General features: G+C 36.7%; 2 protein-coding genes and 1 non-coding gene across 4 annotated transcripts in view; 1 reads left to right on the forward strand and 2 right to left on the reverse strand.

Annotated features, from left to right (window-relative positions):
- Positions 1–454: 454 nt before the first annotated feature.
- On the forward strand, positions 455–14,402 carry atg9a (ATG9 autophagy related 9 homolog A (S. cerevisiae)). Of its 2 annotated transcripts, XM_073851364.1 has the most exons (16): positions 455–594; positions 901–968; positions 1,419–1,570; positions 2,631–2,673; positions 2,807–2,872; positions 3,354–3,503; positions 3,606–3,747; positions 3,960–4,708; positions 4,818–4,971; positions 6,837–7,016; positions 7,137–7,376; positions 8,273–8,508; positions 9,777–9,894; positions 10,399–10,597; positions 12,865–13,001; positions 13,074–14,402. In XM_073851364.1, the coding sequence occupies exons 3-16, from the start codon at positions 1,438–1,440 to the stop codon at positions 13,080–13,082; spliced, it is 2,556 nt and encodes an 851-aa protein (XP_073707465.1). In that variant the 5' UTR covers positions 455–594; positions 901–968; positions 1,419–1,437; the 3' UTR covers positions 13,083–14,402. The 2 variants fall into 2 exon arrangements, with proteins under 2 accessions (XP_073707465.1, XP_073707466.1); XM_073851365.1 differs by having other exon boundaries at positions 12,865–14,402.
- Positions 14,403–17,300: 2,898 nt separating this feature from the next.
- trnak-uuu (transfer RNA lysine (anticodon UUU)) lies at positions 17,301–17,373 on the reverse strand. Its single transcript has one exon. It is a non-coding gene; the product is annotated as a tRNA-Lys (tRNA).
- Positions 17,374–18,845: 1,472 nt separating this feature from the next.
- Positions 18,846–23,039, reverse strand: part of pcnt (pericentrin) — a 53,988-nt gene continuing 49,794 nt past the window's right edge. The window contains exons 47-53 of the mRNA XM_073851761.1: positions 22,792–22,950; positions 22,386–22,550; positions 21,536–21,762; positions 21,287–21,381; positions 21,054–21,201; positions 20,823–20,953; positions 18,846–19,287 (exon numbers count right to left, since the gene is read on the reverse strand). Of these exons, the coding sequence (XP_073707862.1) occupies positions 19,244–19,287; positions 20,823–20,953; positions 21,054–21,201; positions 21,287–21,381; positions 21,536–21,762; positions 22,386–22,550; positions 22,792–22,950 (969 nt within the window). The 3' untranslated portion in view covers positions 18,846–19,243. The remainder of the gene's footprint in view (positions 19,288–20,822; positions 20,954–21,053; positions 21,202–21,286; positions 21,382–21,535; positions 21,763–22,385; positions 22,551–22,791; positions 22,951–23,039) is intronic.

The following is a 23,039-nucleotide window of genomic DNA, read 5'->3' on the forward strand; positions in this document are numbered from 1 at the left end:
CTTGTAATTCTAACCATAGAAATGAAAGATGGGGAGATTTAAAGTGAATATATTATCAGTGTACATTGTACTTGTTTGTCTAGAGGGTGTCAGTATTAACAAAAACTGATTCTCTGCACTAGAAAAGCTATTATAATAACTACATCAATCAAGTGGTTTGTCTCTCTTAAATCATCTGTTATTCACATTCCCTCAAAACATTCTGTAAAGGGCTATGATTTGCTGTCCTGTAACATGCAACCAACTATGATTAATTGTTGTTTACTATTTAACCCAAAGTGTAATTTAAATAATATGTACATTTACAACTTTTTGTGTGTTCTGCGAAATTCAGTATCTGAATGCCTTTGGAATAAATATTGTCTGCTATGTTTTGTATTTACTAAAATAAGCCCCGCCTCCTAATGCCATTGGCTCGTTCACACCCAAAACCTATTTCTGATTGGACAGCAAATGTGTCACTCAGTGGACGCGGCCTCCATACCGTACGTCAAGAATCGAAACCAAAAATGCTTCAGAAGGGAAAACAAAAGAGAACTTGGCTTTTATAACAGAGTGTGAATCATAAATCACTGCTCCTTTTATTCGAATGAGGTAAGATTTCATTCAAATCCTTTTTCTGATTAGCGAATAGCCTGTCTGTTGCTGTGTAGGTAGGTGTTTCTCTCTCAGTGTGACGCGCATTTCATATTTTCATCAGGCTTCTGTTGACATAAACAACTGGGTGCCTCCTGTCAGCGATAATAACAAACATTAGTTATTTTATTAAGTATTAAATGTCATGTACGGATAATAAAGAAGAATTCAAAAGGCACCCAAAGCGACTGTGTCTGTTTTTTTTTGTTTTTTTTTGCCTTATGCAAGACTGACTGTGTATTATGTTTTTGCTGTTTCATCTAGGAACAGCAGAATTGGTCCCGTAACGTTAGTCCTTTTGGTTTCATAAATGAAATGGCGGGAGGTACACGGTAAGACTTATTAATTTTTTAATAATTTTATGTTAGAATAAAGACAAATTCCTTCAAGGTAGCATTGCTTGCATTGTTTGTTTCTTAAAGATTGACATTTGACATAAAGCCAGCCAAACTGGTCCAACACTTGTTTTAAAACTGCTTACGTAATGGCAACAAAACCAGTGGTTTAAACATATTGTTTGGCTAAGTATGTTATTTCCTACGACGTGAGTCGTTTGCACGTTTCTTATGAGCGTGGGCCCGATGTTGTTGCGCAATGGGGTCACTAGTGGAGCGTCCTGACATGTTTTTGTGGGCTGGGTATTTTTAAATACCATTATGAACTATAATTTGTCGTGTTAAAATGTCTTTAAAACACAATTTGGACCAAATTTATTCTATCTTGTTTTGTTTCACACCCAGTGGTTGCCTAACAATGAAATAAGTGTTCCTTTAAATCTAAAGGCAGCAGAAGGGATAGTGTATGACAGGAGATTCAGGGGCTGGCAGCGGGATGGCCCACTTTGATACAGAGTATCAGCGCCTGGAGGCGTCCTACAGTGACTCCCCTCCTGGAGAAGAGAATCTGCTGGTGCATGTTCCAGAGGGATCCAAATGTAAGATTTACAACACATCCCACAAATTAAAGTAAAGCAACAATGCAGTATTGTATGTTGGAGCCTAATACTTTTATTCTCTGGCATGTTTACCTTAAATGAGCAATGGATATGCAACATGCTTCTTACAATTAACCTACACTACCAGTCAAAAGTTTTTAATGTTTTTTTAAGAAGTCTCTTCTACTTACCTGTAGAAGTCTGCATTTATGTGATCCAAAGTACAGGAAAAACTGTACGATGTTGAAATATTATTACTACTTAAAATAACAGTTTTCTAGTTGAATACATTTTAAAATGTAATTTATCCCTGTGGTTTCAAAGCTGAATTTTTCATCATTACTCCAGTCACATGATCCTTCAGAAAGCATTCTAATATTCTGATTTGCTGCTGAAAAATCATTTATTGTTATTACGTTGAAAACAGCTGAGTAGAATTTTTTCAGGTTTCTTTGATGAAAAGAAAGTTCAGATGAACAGCATTTATCTGAATTGAAATCTTTTGTAACCTTATAAATGTCTTTATCATGACTTTTAATCAATTTAAAGCATCCTTGCTAAATAAAAGTATTAATTTCGATAATTTTTTCTATACTGACTCCAAGTTTTTGAACGGTATAGTGTATAATTTTATAAAAGCTTTTTATTTATGCTGATCTTTGGATTTTCTATTCATTAAAGAATCCTGAAAAAAATTACTACTACTACTACTACTACTAATAATAAATGTTTCTTGAACAGCAAATCAGCAAATTAGAATGATTATTGAAGGATCATGTGACACTGAAGGCTGGAGTAATGATGCTGAAAATTTAGCTTTGATCACATGAGTAAATTAAATTTTAATATATATTCAAATAGAAAGCGGTTATTTTAAATAGTAAAAAATATTTCACAAAATTGCTGTATTTTGGATATTTTGCAGGCTATGTGAGCGGAAGATAATTTTTTAAAAAACATTAAAAATCTTACTGTTCAAAAACTGTTGACCGGTAGTTTAGCTCTGTATTTTTCCATGTAATTTTGCCATAAAATTAATGATTTAAGTTATTTATTGCAGCTCCATGGCACCACATTGAAAATCTGGACCTTTTCTTCCAGAGAATATCCTTTGCGCACTAAAAATGAATTGCTTGATTATTAGTTAAATATTTTTTAAATGTTAGATCAAGTAGATTTACATCAATTTGGTGATTAGAGTCAACATAAATCTTTAGATTTCCTTAACATTCAATAAGTCTATAATCAACACCAGAAGAATGGATTTACCTGTATGCTGCTGGGAGAAATATTTGAGCTTGTGTAAGTATCAATTCAGTTACTGTATCCTTCATTAAAGTGATAGTTCACCCAAAAGTAATGACTGACAGGGAAGAGCAGGTATTGTTGAACAAAGACGCTATTGTTTTTTTTTTGTGCACAAAAAGTATTCTCATAGCTTCATAACATTATGGACTTTTTTTATCGATGCCCTTACTACCTTTCTGGGCCTTGAATGTGGTAGTTGCATTGCTGTTTATGTACACAGGGTCAGCTGTTAAATTTAATCAAAAATAACTTAATTTGTGTTCCGAAAAGGACCAGGTCTTATGGGTTTGGAAAGACATGAGAGTGAGTAATTAATGACAGAATTTTTATTTTTGGGTGAACTGTTCCTTTAAATGTGATTGTGTCTCATTGTAAAATCATCTTGCTGCTCATAAGCAGTGTCTGTAAACAATGGATCAGTGATTAAATTCTTTAAACCTACTGAACTATGTACTTTTCCCCATTATTATTCCAGGCAACTGGTGTTTGTGGTGGCGTTCACAGTGTTCCTGGCTAACTGTGTGGACTATGACATACTCTTTGCCAACAAGTTTGTTAATCACACTGATTCCTCAAAGGTTACGCTTCCTGATGCATTTCTTCCTGTGGATGTGTGCAGTGCTAGGTATATTTAATATACGAATTTATGTGGCATTAATGTTTTAACTTCTTACTCTCAGTATGATCCATCATAACGCAAACTGTCTTTTGTCAACGTGTGTTTTAGGATCCGTGACAATGTTTTCGTCATCTTCATCCTCATCATATCAGGGGTCTTTTGGCTCCACCGTCTCATCAAGTTTATCTACAATATTTGTTGCTACTGGGAGATACGATCGTTTTACATCAACGCCCTTAAAATGTCCATGGTGAGTTTTTCTGTTAAGTCATTACAGCACAAGCATTTGAGTCAGCAGTGGAGGAAAGCATACTGTGTCTCTCTTAATTGTTTATTTGTTCTTGATGCCAGTAAGTCACTCAAACTGCTGATCATTTTCAAAGTAAAGGTACTATAATGAAATTATGGTATTCAACTGAGTTAATATTTTTAAATGTTTAATAACCCATTCCTGTTTTGTAGACGGACCTTCCATATTTCACCTGGCAGGAGGTGCAGGCAAGGATTATTGAAATACAGAAGGAGCACCAGATTTGCATCCACAAAAAAGAACTGACAGAGCTTGACATCTACCACCGCATACTGCGTTTTAAAAACTACATGGTCGCGATGGTCAACAAGTCACTCCTACCCGTACGCTTTCGCTTGCCTATGCTGGGCGACACTGTTTTTTACACTCGTGGCCTCAAGTATAATTTTGAGTTGATCTTCTTCTGGGGCCCTGGATCTCTTTTTGAAAACGAGTGGAGTCTGAAGCCAGAGTACAAACGTGGAGGGAACCGTTTGGAGTTAGCGGATCGCCTAAGCTCAAGGATCTTGTGGATTGGAATTGCCAACCTTCTCTTGTGTCCTGTTATTCTCATTTGGCAGATTCTTTATGCTTTCTTCAGCTACACTGAGGTGATCAAGCGTGAGCCGGGAAGTCTGGGTGCTCGATGTTGGTCCCTGTATGGCCGTTTTTACCTCCGACACTTCAATGAACTAGACCATGAGCTGATGTCACGCCTCAGCAAGGGCTACAAGGCCTCCTCGAAGTACATGAACTGCTTCATGTCACCATTACTGACAGTGGTGGCCAAGAACGTGGCATTCTTTGCGGGCTCCATACTAGCAGTTTTGATTGCTTTGACAATTTATGATGAAGATGTATTGGCTGTCGAACATGTGCTCAGCAGTATTACATTACTTGGGATCTGCGTCACAGTCTGCAGGTGTGACCATGCTAAGTGTGACCAAGATCAAACTGTCTTTATTTGACTTACTGGTGAGATTTGAATTTGAACTGTTTTGTGCTCATTCTTTCATCCTTGTTTGCCCTAGGTCTTTTATCCCAGACAAGCATATGGTGTTCTGCCCAGAGCAGCTGCTTAAAGTGATCTTGGCTCACATCCATTACATGCCTGATCATTGGCAGGGTAATGCCCACCGCTATGAGACCAGAGATGAGTTTGCACAGCTCTTTCAGTACAAGGCCGTAAGTAATGCAGAGGTTTAAAAAAATTCTGTATGTACCTAAGACAAATGTATTATTATTAAATCTTAATATTATTGTATTATTAATGAAAGCTCAATGATAACATTTTCAGAAACTGAAATATCTTTATATTTTTTTTAAGAAAAAGGAAAAAAATGTAGGGCAGGGACTTCATTCTATGCATAATTGATTGTTGATCAGTTGATCAGCTTGCGATCAGTTGTAAGAAAGAGGTTGAGTTTAAGACTAAATACAGGTGCATATTTATGAATTAGAATGTTGTGGAAAAGTTCATTTTTGTCAGTGATTCAACTCGAATTGTGAAACTTGTGTATTCAATAAATTCAATGCACCCAGACTGAATTAGTTTAAGTCTTTGGTTCTTTTATTGGGATGATTTTGGCTCACATTTAACAAAAACTCACCAATTTACTATCTCAACAAATTAGAATATGGTCACATGCCAATCAGCTAATCAACTCTAAACACCTGCAAAGAATCTTCAAAACGGTCTTTCAGTTTGGTTCACTAGGCTACACAATCATGGGGAAGACAGTTGTCCAGAAGACAATAATTGACACCTTTCACAAGGAGGGTAAGCCACAAACATTCATTGCCAAAGAAGCTGGCTGTTCACAGAGTGCTGCATCCAAGCATGTTAACAGAAAATTGAGTGGAAGGAAAAAGTGTAGAAGAAAAAGATGCACAACCAACCAAGAGAACCACAGCCTTGATAGGCTTGTCAAGCAAAATCGATTCAAGAATTTGGGTGAACTTCACAAGGAATGGACTGAGGCTGGGGTCAAGGCATCAAGAGCCACCACACACAGACATGTCAAGGAATTTGGCTACAGTTGTCGTATTCCTCTTGTTAAGCCACTCCTGAACCACAGACAACTTCAGAGGCGTCTGCCCAGCTAGGGAGCCCAGCTAAGGAGAAGAAGAAATGGACTGTTGCCCAGTGGTCCAAAGTCCTATTTTCAGATGAGAGCAGGTTTTGTATTTCTTTTGAAAAAATAAGGTCCTAGAGTATGGAGGAAGGGTGGAGAAGCTCAAAGCCCAAGTTGCTTGAAGTGTTAAGTTTCCATGTCTGTGATGATTTGGGGTGCAATGTCATCTGCTGGTGTTGGTCTACTGTGTTTTTTGAACTGCACCCGTTTACCAAGACCACTTCATGCTTCCTTCCTCTAACCAGCTTTTTAAAGATGCTGATTTCATTTTCCAGCAGGATTTGGCACCTGCCCACACTGTCAAAAGCACCAAAAGTTGGTTAAATGACTATGGTGTTGGTGTGCTTGACTGGCCAGCAAACTCACCAGACCAGAACCCCATAGAGAATCGACCAAAAATACACTTGAGCTGAAGGCCACTGTCAAAGAAACCTGGGCTTCCATACCACCTCCATGCCACGCCAAATTGAGGCAGTAATTAAAGCAAAAAGAGCCCTGCCAAGTATTGAGTACATACTGTATACAGTAAATCCTATTTAATTTCCAGAAAGCCAACAATTCACTATTTTTTTTTTTTTATTGGTCTCATGAAGTATTCTTATTTGTTGAGATAATGAATTGGTGGGTTTTTGTTAAATGTGAGCCAAATCATCACAATTAAAAAAAACAAAGACTTACACTACTTCAGTCTGTGAACATTGAATTTATTTAATATATGAGTTTCACAATTTGAGTTGAATTACTAAACTAAATGAACCTTTCCACGACATTCTAATTTATTGAGAATCACCTGTATTTGGAGAGGTCTGATATGCAGGTCTGTCATTGCACCAAAAGCTTGAGTTATGACTTTTTTATTAAAATTTACAAAAACAGTATTTCATGCCATCTCTCTTTTGATCCCTGTTTCTGTAGGTGTTTATTCTTGAGGAGCTGTTGAGTCCTGTCATCACTCCCTTCATTCTTATTTTTTGCTTGCGGCGTAAATCTCTAGAGATCATAGATTTTTTCCGCAACTTTACCGTAGATGTGGTCGGTGTGGGTGATACTTGCTCTTTTGCACAGATGGATGTTCGTCAACATGGTCATCCTGCGGTAAGGGCACAAAACTTTTTTTTCCCATAAAATTGTTTTCATTTCATGTTATTTTGTAGATGTGTCTACCTAGCTCTCTCTTTACTGTTGACTATGATGCCCTTTTTTGGTCCACTACAGTGGATGTCTGCTGGAAAAACAGAGGCCTCCATCTATCAGCAGGCAGAAGATGGGAAGACTGAACTGTCACTCATGCACTTTGCTATCACAAATCCACACTGGCAGCCCCCTCGGGAGAGCACGCATTTCATCAGCCTTTTAAAAGAGAAGGTGAACCGCGAGGCCGCCGCAGGACAGCAGGGAATCATAGCAGAAAATCCTGCATTTACCTCAACACATTCACTGCAGTCTGATTCAGAGGTATCCAAATGACTGAGCTGCCAACATCCATCCATCCATCCATCCAGATTATTACATATGATGTGATGTATTTCTAATGCAAGTCTGATCAGTAACTGGAATAGTAATACTATTATATCAAAGCATTAGACTGGGTCCTGAAAAATATTAAAGACCTATTATGCCCATTTTACAAGATGTAAAATACGTCTTAGGTGTTACCAGAATGTGTCTGTGAAGTTTTAGCTCAAAATACCCCACAGATCATTTATTATATCATATTGAAAATACCCATTTTGAGTGAAAGCAGAAACACACAGGTTTCATGCTTGTTTTTTTAAATGCAAATGAGCTGCTGCTCCCCGCACCCTTTTTTAGAATAGGGCTGTGCCTTTACAGCTCGTACGTCAGATACTCTGCCAAAAAACATCTGTTTGATTTTTATTATCATGTCTATCGAGCTGAAATCATGCATTTTAAACTTATGGCATAGGGTTTTCTAAGCAAACACATCCAAAGCAGTTGCAAAAACAGTCGGTTATGTCTGTGAAGGTAAACAGCTGGAAAATAAATTGCATTTTTATATTAGATCTGTGTGGCAGCAGCAAATAAATCAGTAAATCCACTGCTCTCTTGTCTCCTCTGAGGCTGGGACTCTAAATAGCGTTCTGTGCTGCTGTGCTGTGCAGCCAACAACAGAACAGTTAGCACGCTTTGCTCAAACTTTTGTCATGGCATTACAACTAGTACACCATTGTCACTTCACAGGGGAGCAAAATCTGACACGCTGGGTTGGTAGATGCACTGGGGATCCGATTATATCACTTAAATAAAAGAAAAGTCAGATTTTCATGATGTGTCACCTTTAATGAAAAGTGAACCAAGTACCCACTTTTACGTTTGGTTTTTCATTTCAGCCTCGCAGTCTTATTGCAAATCTCCTGATGGGACCCCCCTCCCTGGCTTCACTGCATCTGGGTCGAGAGGGCTCCATCAATCCTGTGTCCATTGGAGTGAGTGAGGGGGCATCCGCCCTACGCTCCCTCTCTCCTGTCAGCACGAGTCTACACCTGCGGGGCAGCTACCCATCTGCCAGACTGTCACGACCTGACCATCCAGCTGTGGTTGCTGGGCGAGGAATGACAGGCTCAAGGTAATGACTGAATAAAATGTTAACATAAAAAAAAAAATATATATATATATATATATATGGGGGGCACCATACATATCCATTATATGGAGCAGGCTTGTGCACAATTCAGAATTTCAGAATTGGCCGCCATTCAATTCATGAGTTGGACTTTGAATTGAACTGACTCCGCCCCACAGGAAGTTGAATTTGAATTGGAGTTGGAAGGACAGGAAGTGGAATTAAATTCATGGCAATTCAAAGACATTCCACACAGTCATACAACAGAAAGAATGTGTTGAATCTCACATACAATTACATTAATTTTGTAATTTAATAGCATAATTTCATTACACATGACTAGTCACTCCTCAACCCTGCATACATTTTGTTCCAACATATAATGATCAAATTCTTGAAATAAATTACTCCCTCAATGTTTGATCAGTTTTGTTCAAAATGTTATTTTCATTTCAAAGTAATCAATCAACACAATGTAATCTGTACAAGTAGTTCAAACTAATATCATTCATAGAATATGTAATGAAATCATATCTGACATATATTGTAAAGCTTCATTGTTAAACACTTCACTTATGTATAGGAATTTCTTTGAATTTGTAATGAATTGCAATTCTGCTTTCTTTAATTCAAATTCGAATTGTAATTCTACATCCTGTTTTTGACATCAATTCAAATTCAAGAATTGAATTGGAATTTAGGAGTCATTCTCAATTCAATTCTGAATTGTGCACAAGCCTGATATGGAGGAAAATCCTGAAAAGTTTCCCTAAAAAAAAAAAATTCTTTACGACTGTAGAATGAAAGACAAATTTTTTATGAATTTAAGGGTGCGTTAAATCAATCAAAATCACAGTAAATGCATTTGTTTTAAATGCTGTCAAACAATCCTGAAAAGCTGTTTTCAGCGTTGATAGTATTATGAAATGTTTCTTGAGCAGCAAATCAGCATATTAGAATGATTTCTGAAGGACCATGTGACACTGAAGACTGGAGTAATGATGCTGAAAAACAGCTTTGAAATCACATGAATAAATTACATTAAAAAATGTAATAAAATAGAATAAATAAATAATAAAATGAAAAATGAAATTTATCAAATAAATGCAGCCTCTGTGAGATACTACAAAAATCATACCAATTCCAAACTTTTGAACTTTAATATGTCTTTGCATCTTTACAGCTAGATTGATTACTAGCCATTAAGCTATTTCATATCATTAATTTGTTATTTTTTTCTCCTTCTCAACTCTTGGTTCATCCTCATCCAGCACTGATGCCCGTACCATCAGCTCTGGCAGTAGTGCCTGGGAAGGCCAGCTGACCAGTATGATCCTATCGGAATACGCCTCCACAGAGATGAGCATTCATGCTCTCTACATGCATGAGGTAAAGCAACATATGAACAGCTGATATAACCAGAACTTTATTATGAAATTATGGAATCGGTGAATGTACATATATGGGTCTGATCCAAGAATATGCAAGACTGCCATGATCAACACATGGCAAGAATATCACTCCCTATCCACCTTTTACCTCAATGTAAAAAGTAAGCCTATGAGGTTAAAACTGTTTGCACTACAAACAATTTTGCTAATAATTAAAATACATTAAAATAACATAGCAAGACACCAATTTGCAATACCAAGCAGCAAAACGTTTTGTACAGCTAAAAATAGCTGGATGCAGATGAGACCAGAAGCACACCTATAAAATGTACAAATGGCCATGCCTGCTTTTACAGGAAGAAAAAGGTGGATACTTCCCACAAATGATGGCCATCTTGGCTACTTTCCTACACAACCTGTCCAAATCAGCTGTTTAACCAATAATGTGTTGTGTCTCTAGTCTGCACCTGAAAATGATTAACTATGTCCAATGTACGTGTAGATGCACAAGCAGCAGTCGCGAGGTGAGGTGTCTCGACACACCTGGCACAGACAGGAGAGTGACGAGAGCAGTGAGAGTGTCAACGAGGACATAGAAGCTACCCGAAACTTCCCCCGGTCCAGCACTTTCCCAACCACCTCACATCAGGAGGGGGCAGCACACCAGAGTGGTAGCCATCGGCGCTACGGTGGAACCTCAGGTACTACAAACGACTGTTCGCAATGTCTAAAAATTAAAAGTACCGTCGCAGCGTTCTATTTTAAGATATGGCCGATAATGTGGAAAAACAATGAAATTTTTTTTTTTTCTTTTTTTAACTCATTTCAAAGAACAGACATACAAACATAATTTCCCAAAGTTTCGTAGTGCAGATAACTGAGTAAAGGTATTTAAATGACTATTAAAGTTGACTTAAAGTTTTACTAAATTCGCTGGAAATGAACATTGCTTTTCTTAACTCCTCTAGTCACTTCTGAGCATTTCCCTATATTTCAGGTATAGTAAATCTCAGTAAAAGTGCCTTAAAAAATATTTATTCATATAAATACTTTAAAATAATTTGAGCTTCAGCCTGGTTTAATAGCATTTATATATACAGTCAAGCCCAAAATTATTCATACCCCTGGCAAATTCTGACTTAAAGTTACTTTTATTCAACCAGCAAGTTTTTTTTTTTTTTACCGGAAATGATACAGGCTTCTCCCAAAAGATAATAAGACGATGTACAAGAGGCATCATTGTGGAAAAAAAAAATTCTCAGCAATTATTTACATTTGAACAAAAAGTGTCATGTCCAAAATTATTCATACTGTCACAGTATATGGGGAAATCCAAAGTTCTATACCATTCCAAATAGTCCAAGCTGTTCTAAAGCATCCTAATTACCCTGATTCATTGGGAACAGCTGTTTTAATCAACTCAACAGGTGAAAAACAGAAGCTCTCTGCTGTTAGTTTGTGGACAGTCATGGTTAAGACAAAGGAGCTCACTGAGGACATGTGGCTGCTCACAAATCAGAAAAAGGGCTATAAGACCTTATCTAAATGTTTTGAAGTTCCAGTGGCTACAGTGCAAAGTATTATTAAAAAATACAAGACGTTCCGCACTGTGAAAAATCTCAGAGGACGTGGTCGGAAGCCAAAAGTGGCACCTGTGCTGGCCAGGAGGATCATGAGAGAGGTAAAAAAAGAATCCAAGGATCACCACCAAGGCCATCCTGATGAATCTGGGCTCTGCTGGTGGCAACATCTCATGGCAGACAGTCCAACGGACACTGCACACCACTGGGTTCCACGGACACATACCAAGGAGGACACCACTTCTCCAGATAAGGCAGACAAAAGTCTGCTTGGTGTTTGCAGATGCTCATCTGGACAAAGAAGTCTTCTAATCTTCTGCTTTATGATCAGAGGAAACAAAAATTGAATTGTTTGGCCACAATGATGTAGCCTTCATTTGGCGTAAAAAAGGAGAAGCCTAAGAACACCATCCCCACTGTCAAACATGGTGGTGGGAACCTAATGTTTTGGGGGTGTTTTTCAGCCGGTGGACCAGAGAACCTAATCATGACTAAGGCAGATACATTTTAGTTTATATACATTTCCAGGGGGAGGGATACATAGAGGTGGAGACAATCTAAACAAAGCATGCAAATGTGGTACAGATAATCAGCCTAGTAAAAGGATTTTCCCGGCCTTGATCTATTTAGAATACAAGTGTCATTCAAATGCAAAGGTGCTGAACAAAAGGCAGTTGTACCTTGAGGTTAGAATTCACACTTAACTTGGGAAACCTCTTGCTACAAACTTTACTTGAGAGAATAATTTGTCTGATGTCCTCATATTTACCATAAATGCTAAATACAATGTACTTCACCTTAGTTTTTCATGTGATGCTAAGTCAGAATGTAGGATCAACAAATCTTTAACAGATTCTTAAATTTGTAATCCTTCAGTGGCAAGAAGACCCTCCAACCTGAAAGAGTTGGAGAGCTCATCGCTAAAGATGAATGGGCAAAAATACCAGTGGAGACATGCAATCAGCTGGTCAGCAATTATAGGAAGCGTTTGATTGCTGTAATAGCCAATAAAGGCTTTTCTATTGATTTTTGAGAAGGGTATGAATAATTTAATTTAAAAAAAACTTGCTGGTTAAATAAAAGTAACTTTAAGTCTTTAAAAGAATTTGCCAGGGGTATGAATAATTTCAGGCTTGACTGTATACAAATATCTTTGGTCAAATTAAGCAGTAAAATAAATAGTTTATCTCGTTAAATGCAATGGATTTTGAAAGATATCAACAAAAGACAGGCAAAAAAACCTTTTGTTTTCAATTGGTTTCAAGGTATGACTTAGAATAGGATATCATTTTAAAGCTTATGGTCTCCTCTTTCCATTGATACCAAAATCTTAATTTTGAAATTTGCTGGATCAGGTCACATATAGTCTTTACATGTGTCTCCTGCAGATCCTGGAAGCTTTCGAGCTCATAGAGCGCCTCGGATGCCTATGGGCGGCTGGTCTGAGGAGAACCAAATGGGCAGACATCACGACCCAGTGCCAGAGGAAGCAGCTGAGGACGAGTTACCACCAAACATCCATAAAGTGTAACATTTATGCGGTAAATATGAAGGAGCGTAGATCTGCTGGATTCCTAATATTTATTTATTTTTGTAGGTGACTTAACTGGTTGAAGTACTCGAAAGACTCACAGCATCCTTTTACTTTTGGACACTGATCAAAAAAGTCATATTTATTTACTCTTGGACAAAACCGACAAAGTCCGAGCTTAAGTACTGTATGTCACAGAGTGGCATCGTATCGAATTTTCAGATGCACTGTAATGGTTTGAGCTTCTGAGGGACTGATACAATGAACAATATTATCAAAATACTCAATTATTCATAGTTCTCACATACTAAGAGAAGTTTGAAAACTGGTCCTGTAAAATATTTTTTCATTGTGAATAGGAAAGTCTTATACAAGCAGTAGACAAAGCGGCCGTTGAGTAAACTGTCAAATAGGATTGCGTTCGGTTAACCTTGACATTTCCGTTCTTGTCAAAAAGTAAAGGTTGGTGTTGATGTAGGAAACCCGTGCTTAGAATTTTTGAGCTGCTTTGAATCATTTTGATAGGAGGATGAAATATTTATAATATGCAATGTGCCATCATGAACTTTAAGCTTTGCAAATTTAGATTTTATTGTCAATCCTGGATTTTGTGAGGGGGGCAAACCACTGAAGATCATACACACCTGGCACTGTAAAAAAAATGATGCATGCTCTTTCCTAATTTTTATTATTTGCACAATAGCAAACGAGAATGCACTTTATCTTTTTTTTTTAGATCCAAAGGATGACTCCGAGGCAGTGGGCTAATTATATTTGTTTTTACTGACATGCAGTTTTTAAGGAAGTTGTGTAGAATAAAACCCCAGGAATTTTTCTGTTAGCGTTCTAGTTTATTTACTGTGGCTCAGGTGAATAAAACATGATTTGAAGAGAATGAGGGGTTGTGTATAGCATTATATATTTCAGATATCTCAGGACCGGCTTGTTTTTTGGCACTGAAGTTGTCCAAGTGCATGACGCTTATTGGGCGATTGCAGACTGCTGCATCTTCCATTCTCAAACCCATAACTGCTAAAAAGGAAGTAAACAAACCTTTGTGTAGTTAGTGTGTGACTGCAAAGATTTTGAATCCCATTCACTGCATAAAATGGCAAAATGTGTATATTTTGTTTCACATAAAATGATATGTCATATCTCTCACTGCTCACATACATTGTGCTTAGAGAGTGTTCAAGGTGCAAATTGTGCATGACCCTTGACCTTTATACTGGTATGTGTTTGTAATAATTGGCCTGTAAAATGCTTCTGTAACCTTGACTAATCTTATCAACTGCAGCTGTGCATTTTCCATTGTCTTTTGTTTTCAGGTTTCTAGACTCTGTTGTATATTTACATTTTGTACAGGTTAAATTCATCAATAAAATGTATTTAATATTTTGCGTGTAATTAGATTTTCTAAAACAAAGAGATGATTTTATCCACCTTTTTCCTGAGTAACCGATGAGTGCCAGCCACCATGTTGGATTCTAACTTTGGTTTTCGGTGCTCTCTATAGAACTCAATGTTAAAATGGGATGAAAAAGATTGACTGAGTTATTTAAACAAACTTACGGAAGCCCATTTCCGCCACCTAAGAAAAAAAATCCATGCCTTAAAAAGTTGAAACTATGACATAAGTCATAATTATGAAAAAAGTCAGAATTATGAAGTCATAACTACAAAATAAAAAGTCAAAATGATGACTTTAAAATTCTAAATTATGACCTAAATCATGATTACGAGATAAAAAGTTGAAATTGAGATAAAGTCAAAATTATGACTTTAAATTTCGAAATTATGGCTTAAGTCATAATTATGAGATAAAGTTGAAATTATGACTTGGTGTCAAAATTATGACTAAAATTCAAAATTATGACTTTAAAAGTCATAAATAAGAGATTATTATTGTCGGTTTCACAGACGAGGCTTAAGCCTAGTCCTAGACTAAAATGTAAGTCTGAGTTGTTCAACTGAAATAAACTTGCACTGATTGACCTTAAAATATATCAGTATCTTTATTTGGTCTTAAGATGCACACCAGTAACGTTTTTTCAAAGCAGGTTTATAAAAATGTCTTAATAATTGAACTATGGCTCAATCCTGGCTTTAGTCTAAGCCCTGTCTGTGAACCCGTGCCAAAAAGTCAAAATTCTGAATTTGAAATGATGACTTAAGTCATAGTTATAAGATTAAAAAGTCGAAATTATGACTTACTGAGTCATAATCACGAGATGAAGTCAAAATTATGACTTTAAAGGTCATAATTAGGAGATTATCCCCCGGTTTCACAGACCAGGTTTAAGACTAGTCCTAGACTAAAGTCTGAGCTGTTTCAAATAAAATAAACTTGCACTGATTGACGTTAAAATATATCAGTGCCTATTTCAAGATGCACACCAGTAGTGTTTTTTTCTAAGCATGTTTATAAAAATTACTTAAATGTCGTAATTGAACTACGGCTTAATCCTGGCTTAGTCTAAGCCCCGTCTGTGAAACCGGGCCAAAAAGTCAAAATTATGACTTTAAAATTCGAAATTATGACTTCAGTCAATTATGACATAAAAAGTGAAAACTATGACTTAGGTAAGTCATCATTTCAACTTTATTTCATAATTTTCACATTTATCTTTAAAAATGATGACTTTAATCATAAATTTGATTTTTAAATTCATAATTTTGACTTATCTTTTAATTATGACTTATTATTATTTATATCTTAATCACGAGATAAAAAGATAATCAAAATAATGATTTTGAAAGTCATAATTACAAGGTAAAAAAGTCAAAATTTTGACTGAAAAATGTCTTAATGTCTTAGTTTTGGCTTTTTAAGGCATGAATTTTTTTCTTATGTGGTGGAAATGGCCTTCCATAGAAACCTTTTCTGTATAACTAAGTATAAAAATGTGCGCAGGGTTAAGATGTGCTGTTGTTGGCTGCCACAGTAACAGCAATAAGCTGTAAGGAACTCCCATAAAGTACTTGTTTTGCGTACCAGCAAATATGTCTGTGTCTGGCGCTGTATGCCTTGATGACAAAAAAACAAGCATGGCTTGCAGCGCTTAAGTTAAAATGCTGTGTGTGAAATAATAAAATAATGCGTTAAAAATAATATGAGCTCTAATAATTTTGTGGACAACATCTGGCGAACTTCCCCCCAATCAGAAGCCGAATACGAATAGAGTGTTTTCACGACGTGTGACCAATCGGCCATATTAAATACCAACCAAAACAATATTTTGCTGATTATTGCTGCTGAAAAAGGTCAATTATTGTCGTTTTGGGCTGTACTAATCGGTCAGACCGGGAAAAACATTTGGAGGAACATTACTATAGACGGCCAAAAATTATAACAAATCAAAGAGAAGAGTGCAAAAAACTTCCTGTGGAACAAAAGGCGTTTGTGGTTGGCCAAATTGAACCAGGATTTCCAGGACAAGAATCTTGACAACATTTGTGTTTGTTCCTATCATTTCCGGTCAGGTAGGTGAAATATCAGGCTTCTCGTACGTATCTTTACCACCTATTTACTTTAGTTTGTCAAAAGATTGCACCCTTTCCTGCTTACTAAATTCTTTTCTATATGATTTAACAGCTTCCACGTTTTTTTTTTTTTCACAAGCATAAATTAGCAGAACGCATTCAGTAGTACATTGACCGTGCAATTCATGCTGTTGTTTACATTCAAGTATCACCAATATGGCCACGCATCCGGGTAACTGACGTAAGTGCAAACCCTCATCTAAACCTCGGGCTACTTCATGTCATCTACCCACTCTTTAAACTATTGTGACACTGTTTAGTGATTAAACTATGGTGCTATGTGCTTTTTAAAACCATTTTCATAGATTGAACGCTATAATATCGGCTCTGCAAATACGTTAATTTGACTAGAAAAAAAAGGTGGATATGCAAAGCCAACTAGATTACTCTTAGGCCTGGTTTCACAGACAGGGCTTAGACTAAACCAGGATTAGGCCATAATTCAATTAGGACATTTAAACATTTTTTTAATAAACATGCTTAGAAAAAAAAAAAACATTACTGATGTGCATCTTGAGACAAAACAAAGGCACTGTTATATTTAAAGATCAGTCAGTGCAAGTTTCTCTCAGTTGAAACAGCTCAGATTTACATTTTAGTCCAGCAGGTTTAAGCCTTGTCTGTGAAACTGTGGGTTAATGTTTTAATGATTTGTGAATTAAAGGATGAAAACCAACAGACTACATTTCTTTAAATCACATATACTGTACTGCCAAGTACTTCTTTCGTTAAAGCTACGGAAAAATATATCGCCCGAACAGGGACTTGAACCCTGGACCCTCAGATTAAAAGTCTGATGCTCTACCGACTGAGCTATCCGGGCCTTACGCACTCTATCGCCACTCCCTCTCTTCACTCACATCAGTGTCAACAATGTATACTCAACAATTAGGCAATGAAATATAAACTATATGTTTAGACATACCGTACTATACCACCTTTGATGGGTTCACGAAAAATGAGGTATGAACAACATTAAACGCGGAAACCTGAGGTAAACTACAGCGGCGAGCACGTTGATTTTCTTCCATTCGAATGAATTCAGTCCGATTTCAGAATCTGAAAAAATGTTTCTATGTACTTTGCTTATAACCTTTTTTATGCTTAAACGAATATGTGAAAAGGGACTGCAAACAAACTGCATCTATTTGCAACAATTTCAGCGCATGCGCAGATGTCGCCGCATTAGGCCCTTTCACACGGGACGCGGCAAGCGGTGAAATCATTCACTAACAGGCATCATGTAGCATTACTCATTCATCAGATATTTTTCCCTTTAAAAAGACATTTTATGCCTTTGTGTCAAAAAAGTAGCATTATTTATTGTCAAGTAATGAAATCAATAAGCAAAAGCTACATTAGAATATGTCAGAACTTAAAGGTTATATACAGTCAAACCAAAATAAGACATCTTCTCATTTCACATTATCACAGTTTATTCGCGATAGATTAGAAAAGAGTAATAAAATATGACAAGAACTCACGAGTTAAACTGTGTCTGAACAAAATCATCTTTATAATGTCAGATAACTTTGATAGAAAGGTATGTAACAAAACATGGTCAAAGTGTCAAATCAATTTTAGTTCCAATTTTACTGGTAGTCCACTGTATAAAGAATTTTTGGGTATAAAATGTCAGTTTACTTTATTTTGCTACCCTCACTTACATAAATGAACTATAGTGTCCTGCACCCACTAGTAAAAAAAATTAAATAATATATGTCAGGTGTCTAAACCACTGTTGGTTTGACGTAGAATAGGAAAAAAAAAGAAAAAAGCACAAAAATTACTCCTTGTGAACTGACTGATTCAGCACATTAAATTAGTCAGTTTTAAGTAAAGTAGTTTAGTAAAGATCTTGTATAAAAAGCAACTACATTTTTTTTCCATTCTATGAAACCTTTTGGGTCTCATCTCTTAAAATACTACAGAAATGTGATCTTGACACTTTAAAATAAAAAGCAACAAGGACACAAATAACAGCATACAATATGGAAATAAATGTTAATTTTTATTTTAAGCCCATCATTTTTCTCCCTGGGGCCCTAGGCTTAACCTGTATGAATTTCTTTTGTTGAACATAAAGGAAGATCTTTTTAAGAAAGTGGGTAACCAAACAGTTGTTGGTCCCCATTGAAGTCCATAGAGGTGGAGAAACACAGAAAACTATGAAAGTCAATCAGCATCAGAAACTGTTTGGTTACCAAAGTAATTTTCATTTTTGTGTGAACCATCCCTTTAAGCCCTTGAACATGCTTTTTTTTTACTGAAATGACACAGACCACAAATAACTCAAATTTAGACTAAAATATTTATTGATTTTCATAGAAATACTGTCCATAAAAAAAGAATATAAAACATTTTACAAAACATGTTCAACCATGTGCATTTAAACAGTGACATCCATTAAAAATCACAAATTCAAGTGCAAATGTCTTAATAAATGCTTATTGTGGACAATATGTAAAAAATATATAAACTGTGAACATTTAAAGACCATTCAAACGTCGTATACAAAAAAAGTGAAAACATCAGCACTGGTTGCAAAAAAAATAACACGTTATTGGTGATAATGTTTCAGCTAAAAATGATGAAACAAAGCATAACAAAAAAGCAATTAAAAATAATTTAAGAATGTAAAAAACTAATTTGCACAGACTGGCACAAGTGATCAGATTTCTTCATTCATTCATTCATCGGTCAGACTTTCTGGCATATGGAAGCATTGATGGGGAACCTGTGAAAAAAATAAATAAATACACAAAATATGATTAGAAATATCAGTCCTGCATTTGCTTAACCTGCTAACCGTCCTACACACAGTGCACAAGCAACATAGGAGTATTCATGCAGACAAACAGGCATGCACACCTGTGTGAAACAAGACCAACCAGAATGTGACTGATCACACAAGAAGGTGAACTTCTCTCTGAACTCCTCTGTGATTTGGTAACATGGAAGTGAGGCCAGAAGGTCACTCACCTAAAGGCCACACGGCCCCCGGTGACAAACAACTCAAATACAGCCAGGTTCTATTTTCTAGAAACCACTTCTGCTGATAGCCCATCGTATCGGGGAGGCTATGCCTCTTGTCCGCTCTGGGGACTGTAAGATGGTAAGGTCAGAGTTCAAAAATGGCCATTTTAAGGTTTTGGATCCTTTCACCTTCAGTGTTAACAGGGTACTAATAACCGTCTTGTGTAATCAGTTACAGAAACAAGGTATAAGTATAGTTTTTACGTAACTTCCAATACTATCTGAATGCAAGAATACCATTCAAGAGTGATTTTTGGTGAAGTGCTTCAGTTGCTGTTAAACAAAGCTATTGTCATAATTTTCTTTAGTTTAGTGATAGTTGTTCATGAATGCCTTGTTTGTTCTGAACAGTTAAACTGCCCGCTGTTCTTCAGAAAAATCCTTCGGGTCCCATAAATTATTTGGTTTTTCAGCATTTTTGTTATTGATTTTGAGATCTATCTTTTCACACTGAGGGACTCGTATGCAACTATTACAGAAGATTCAAATGCTCACGGATGCTCTTGAAGGAAACATGATGGGCCTTGAATTTGAAGATCAGGGTAAATTTCACTTTTTTGACTTCTGAGAAACATGCAAGCATCTTCTATAGATTCTGAAGGGCAGTACTAAATAAAAATGTATGGTATTTAGGCAAAATAAGAAAAAATGTACAGATCTTGATTCTGTTCAAAAGTTTTCACCCCCGCTCTTAATGAAGCATCAGTGAGTTTTTGAACCTTCTGTAATAGCTGCATACCAGTCCTCAATTGTCCTCAGTGTAAAAAAAATGGATCTCAAAATCAACAGTCACTGTTGGAAAGGGTTCAAATACACAAAAATGCTGAAAAACCAAAGAATTTATGGGATCTGAAGGATTTTTCTGAAGAACAGAAGGCAGTTTAACTGTTCAAGACAAACAACAGACTCATGAACAACTATCACTAAACAAACAAACAAAACAGCTGTGGATCATTCAGGTACAACACAGTATTAAGAACCAAGTGTATGTAAACTTTTGAACAGGGTCATTTTTATAAATTCAACTATTCTTTTCTCTTGTGGACTATATGTAAACATCTTTTATGTGAAATCTTATTTAGGTTAGAAATCTTATTTAAACATTTTGGTAAAATGATTAACATTTTGCAGATTATGCAATGTGTATGTAAACTTTTGACTTCAACTTTAAGACTGGAGTGTTTCTTATTTAAAAATCTGACAATTTTATGTCATTTTCCACTGGCCCCATCCTACCTGGACGAGCGGCTCCAAGGCACTGCTGGACAGTCTCCAAATGTTGGATATATTCTGTAAGGGAACGTTCTTGATCTTGGGAAGAGCTGAAGGAGCGTTCAGCTGGTCCCAGCACTGGACTTGTGTATGTTCTATAAGGAAGACTTAATCAAAGTTAATAAAACTGCTATTTGGAAAAACAACCTAGAGTAACACTACATAAAGCTGTTTGTGTAGTAAGAAATAGTTCACCTATGATTCAGTCGGAAGGGTGATTTGATTGGCGGCACCAGAGATGAGACCACACCCCTTTGTGCAAAGGCAGGATCACGGGTGGGTGGAGAGTTGAATGCAACTCCAGTCTGCTGTGGCCTCAGCACTTCGGTCCTCAAAGCAGGAACTAAGACAGAAGGGAAGACGACTCATATATGACTAATGATTTTATATAACCAGAGTCAAGTGAATCATGTGATCTACACACTTACCTGTGCTTGGTCCCGTTCCATGTCCATTAACTGTGGCACTCCCTACTGAGATTTTCCTTGTAGCTCTTTGCCATTTTCTGGTGAGGAACTTCAGTCTAAAAAATGCGATAAGAAGCTAAGTAACCACTCATAAGAAACTGGAATTGTAAACATTTCTAAACTTGAAACAGTTACAAGCAAGCATTATCCAAATGCCATGCTAACCTTGTCAGACACATAGTGGGGCATCTACATAGCCATTTTTCCTACCTTGAGATAGCAATGACCACTCTGACAGATGTTCTGAAGCGGTTTAGAGGTCTGGAGGCCTGTGATTGGCTCACTGTCGGCTGCGCTCCCATACGAGCAATTAGCGCAAGAGTAGCCTGTTCACACTCTTGAAACCCTCCTAGCAGCAACAGGAGATAACGCTTCTGATACACCAGAGACTTCCTGTAACTCTCTGCTCGCAGGTATCTCTCATAGAGCCGCTGCACCTACAGAAACAGATTTGTAAATAAAGCAGTTCAAACACACTAAAACTGTAAAACGTTCTTTTACACCCCAATTTTAAAGAAACAAGTGATGCCATTTATTTAGAAGGACAATGCACCCAAAAGTGATTTTATAAGCTTTTTGTGAAGAGAAAAAAAAAAAAAAAAACACTATTGAACAATTCTTCACCCTACCGTAATTTTGGAGTGCAAGTATTCTTGCCGCTTCATAAAGTTACGGTTAAACCACTGATGTCATATGGACTATTCTGTCTATGTTCATAGTACCTTTCTGAACCTTGAACGTGGTAGGACCCTAGTTGTCTATGGAGCTAGAGCTTTCGGATTTCATTAAAAACACATTAATTTGTGTTCTGAAGACGAGCGAAGGTCTTACAGGTTTGGAACAACATGAGGGCGAGTAATTAATGACAGAACTTTAAATTTTGGGTGAATTATCCTTTTAACCAAAGAACTGTGAATGTGTTTTTAAATTATTCAAATAAGTTAAGAATTTAGGAGGGTACTTGACTTGGTCACATTTTCAGTCAAAAACCAAACACTATATGTTAAACAATTAAAAGAAAGGGACAGATTATACATTGTAAAACTTTAATCCAATTTACCCTGTTGTTGGAGAGGTCATTGATGGGTCTGTTTTCATTGCTTGCTGTGACTTTTGAGAGTTCAGCCTCTGATTTTCGCAGCGCAGCCTGAAGAGTTGCTTTTTCTTTCTGCCAGGCCAGCTTCTCTGATAATGTGCACTGCTCCGTAACAGCTGAAGATTTCACCTAACAGACAGACACAACCAAATCTATATGGAGCATCACACCTAGAACCAAAACATGGACTGTACACTGAAACAGATGAAAAACTGTATTTATCCACTTTCAACTTTTACACATCATGCAAACAATTTCTAGTAGGTGGATTCAGTGGTGGCATTATGTCTTGATTGATGTTAAAAAAGGTCTGCTTTTCAAAAAAAGGAAGGTAAAAATAAAAAGAAGAAACAAATTTAAATAGTATTACCTGCTCCTGCTGTTTCAGGGTTTGCAATTCTCTCTCCAAACAGGATATAGTGTGTTTGAGGGAGATCTTCTCCTCACTCAGAGCAGCAAGACACTCAGAGAACTCAGAGTTCTCCTTCAGCAAACGTTCCATTAGAGAGTTAGCAGATGAGGTAGTATCCTACGCACAATTCAGAGAGCAAACAAAGATTAATAGTAGTTCTCCAGGAGGTATGACAGAATACATTAGTTATTTATTAGCTACCTGTT

The sequence above is a fragment of the Garra rufa genome, chromosome 12 (assembly GCF_049309525.1).
Source record: "Garra rufa chromosome 12, GarRuf1.0, whole genome shotgun sequence".
Lineage (NCBI taxonomy): Eukaryota > Metazoa > Chordata > Actinopteri > Cypriniformes > Cyprinidae > Garra > Garra rufa.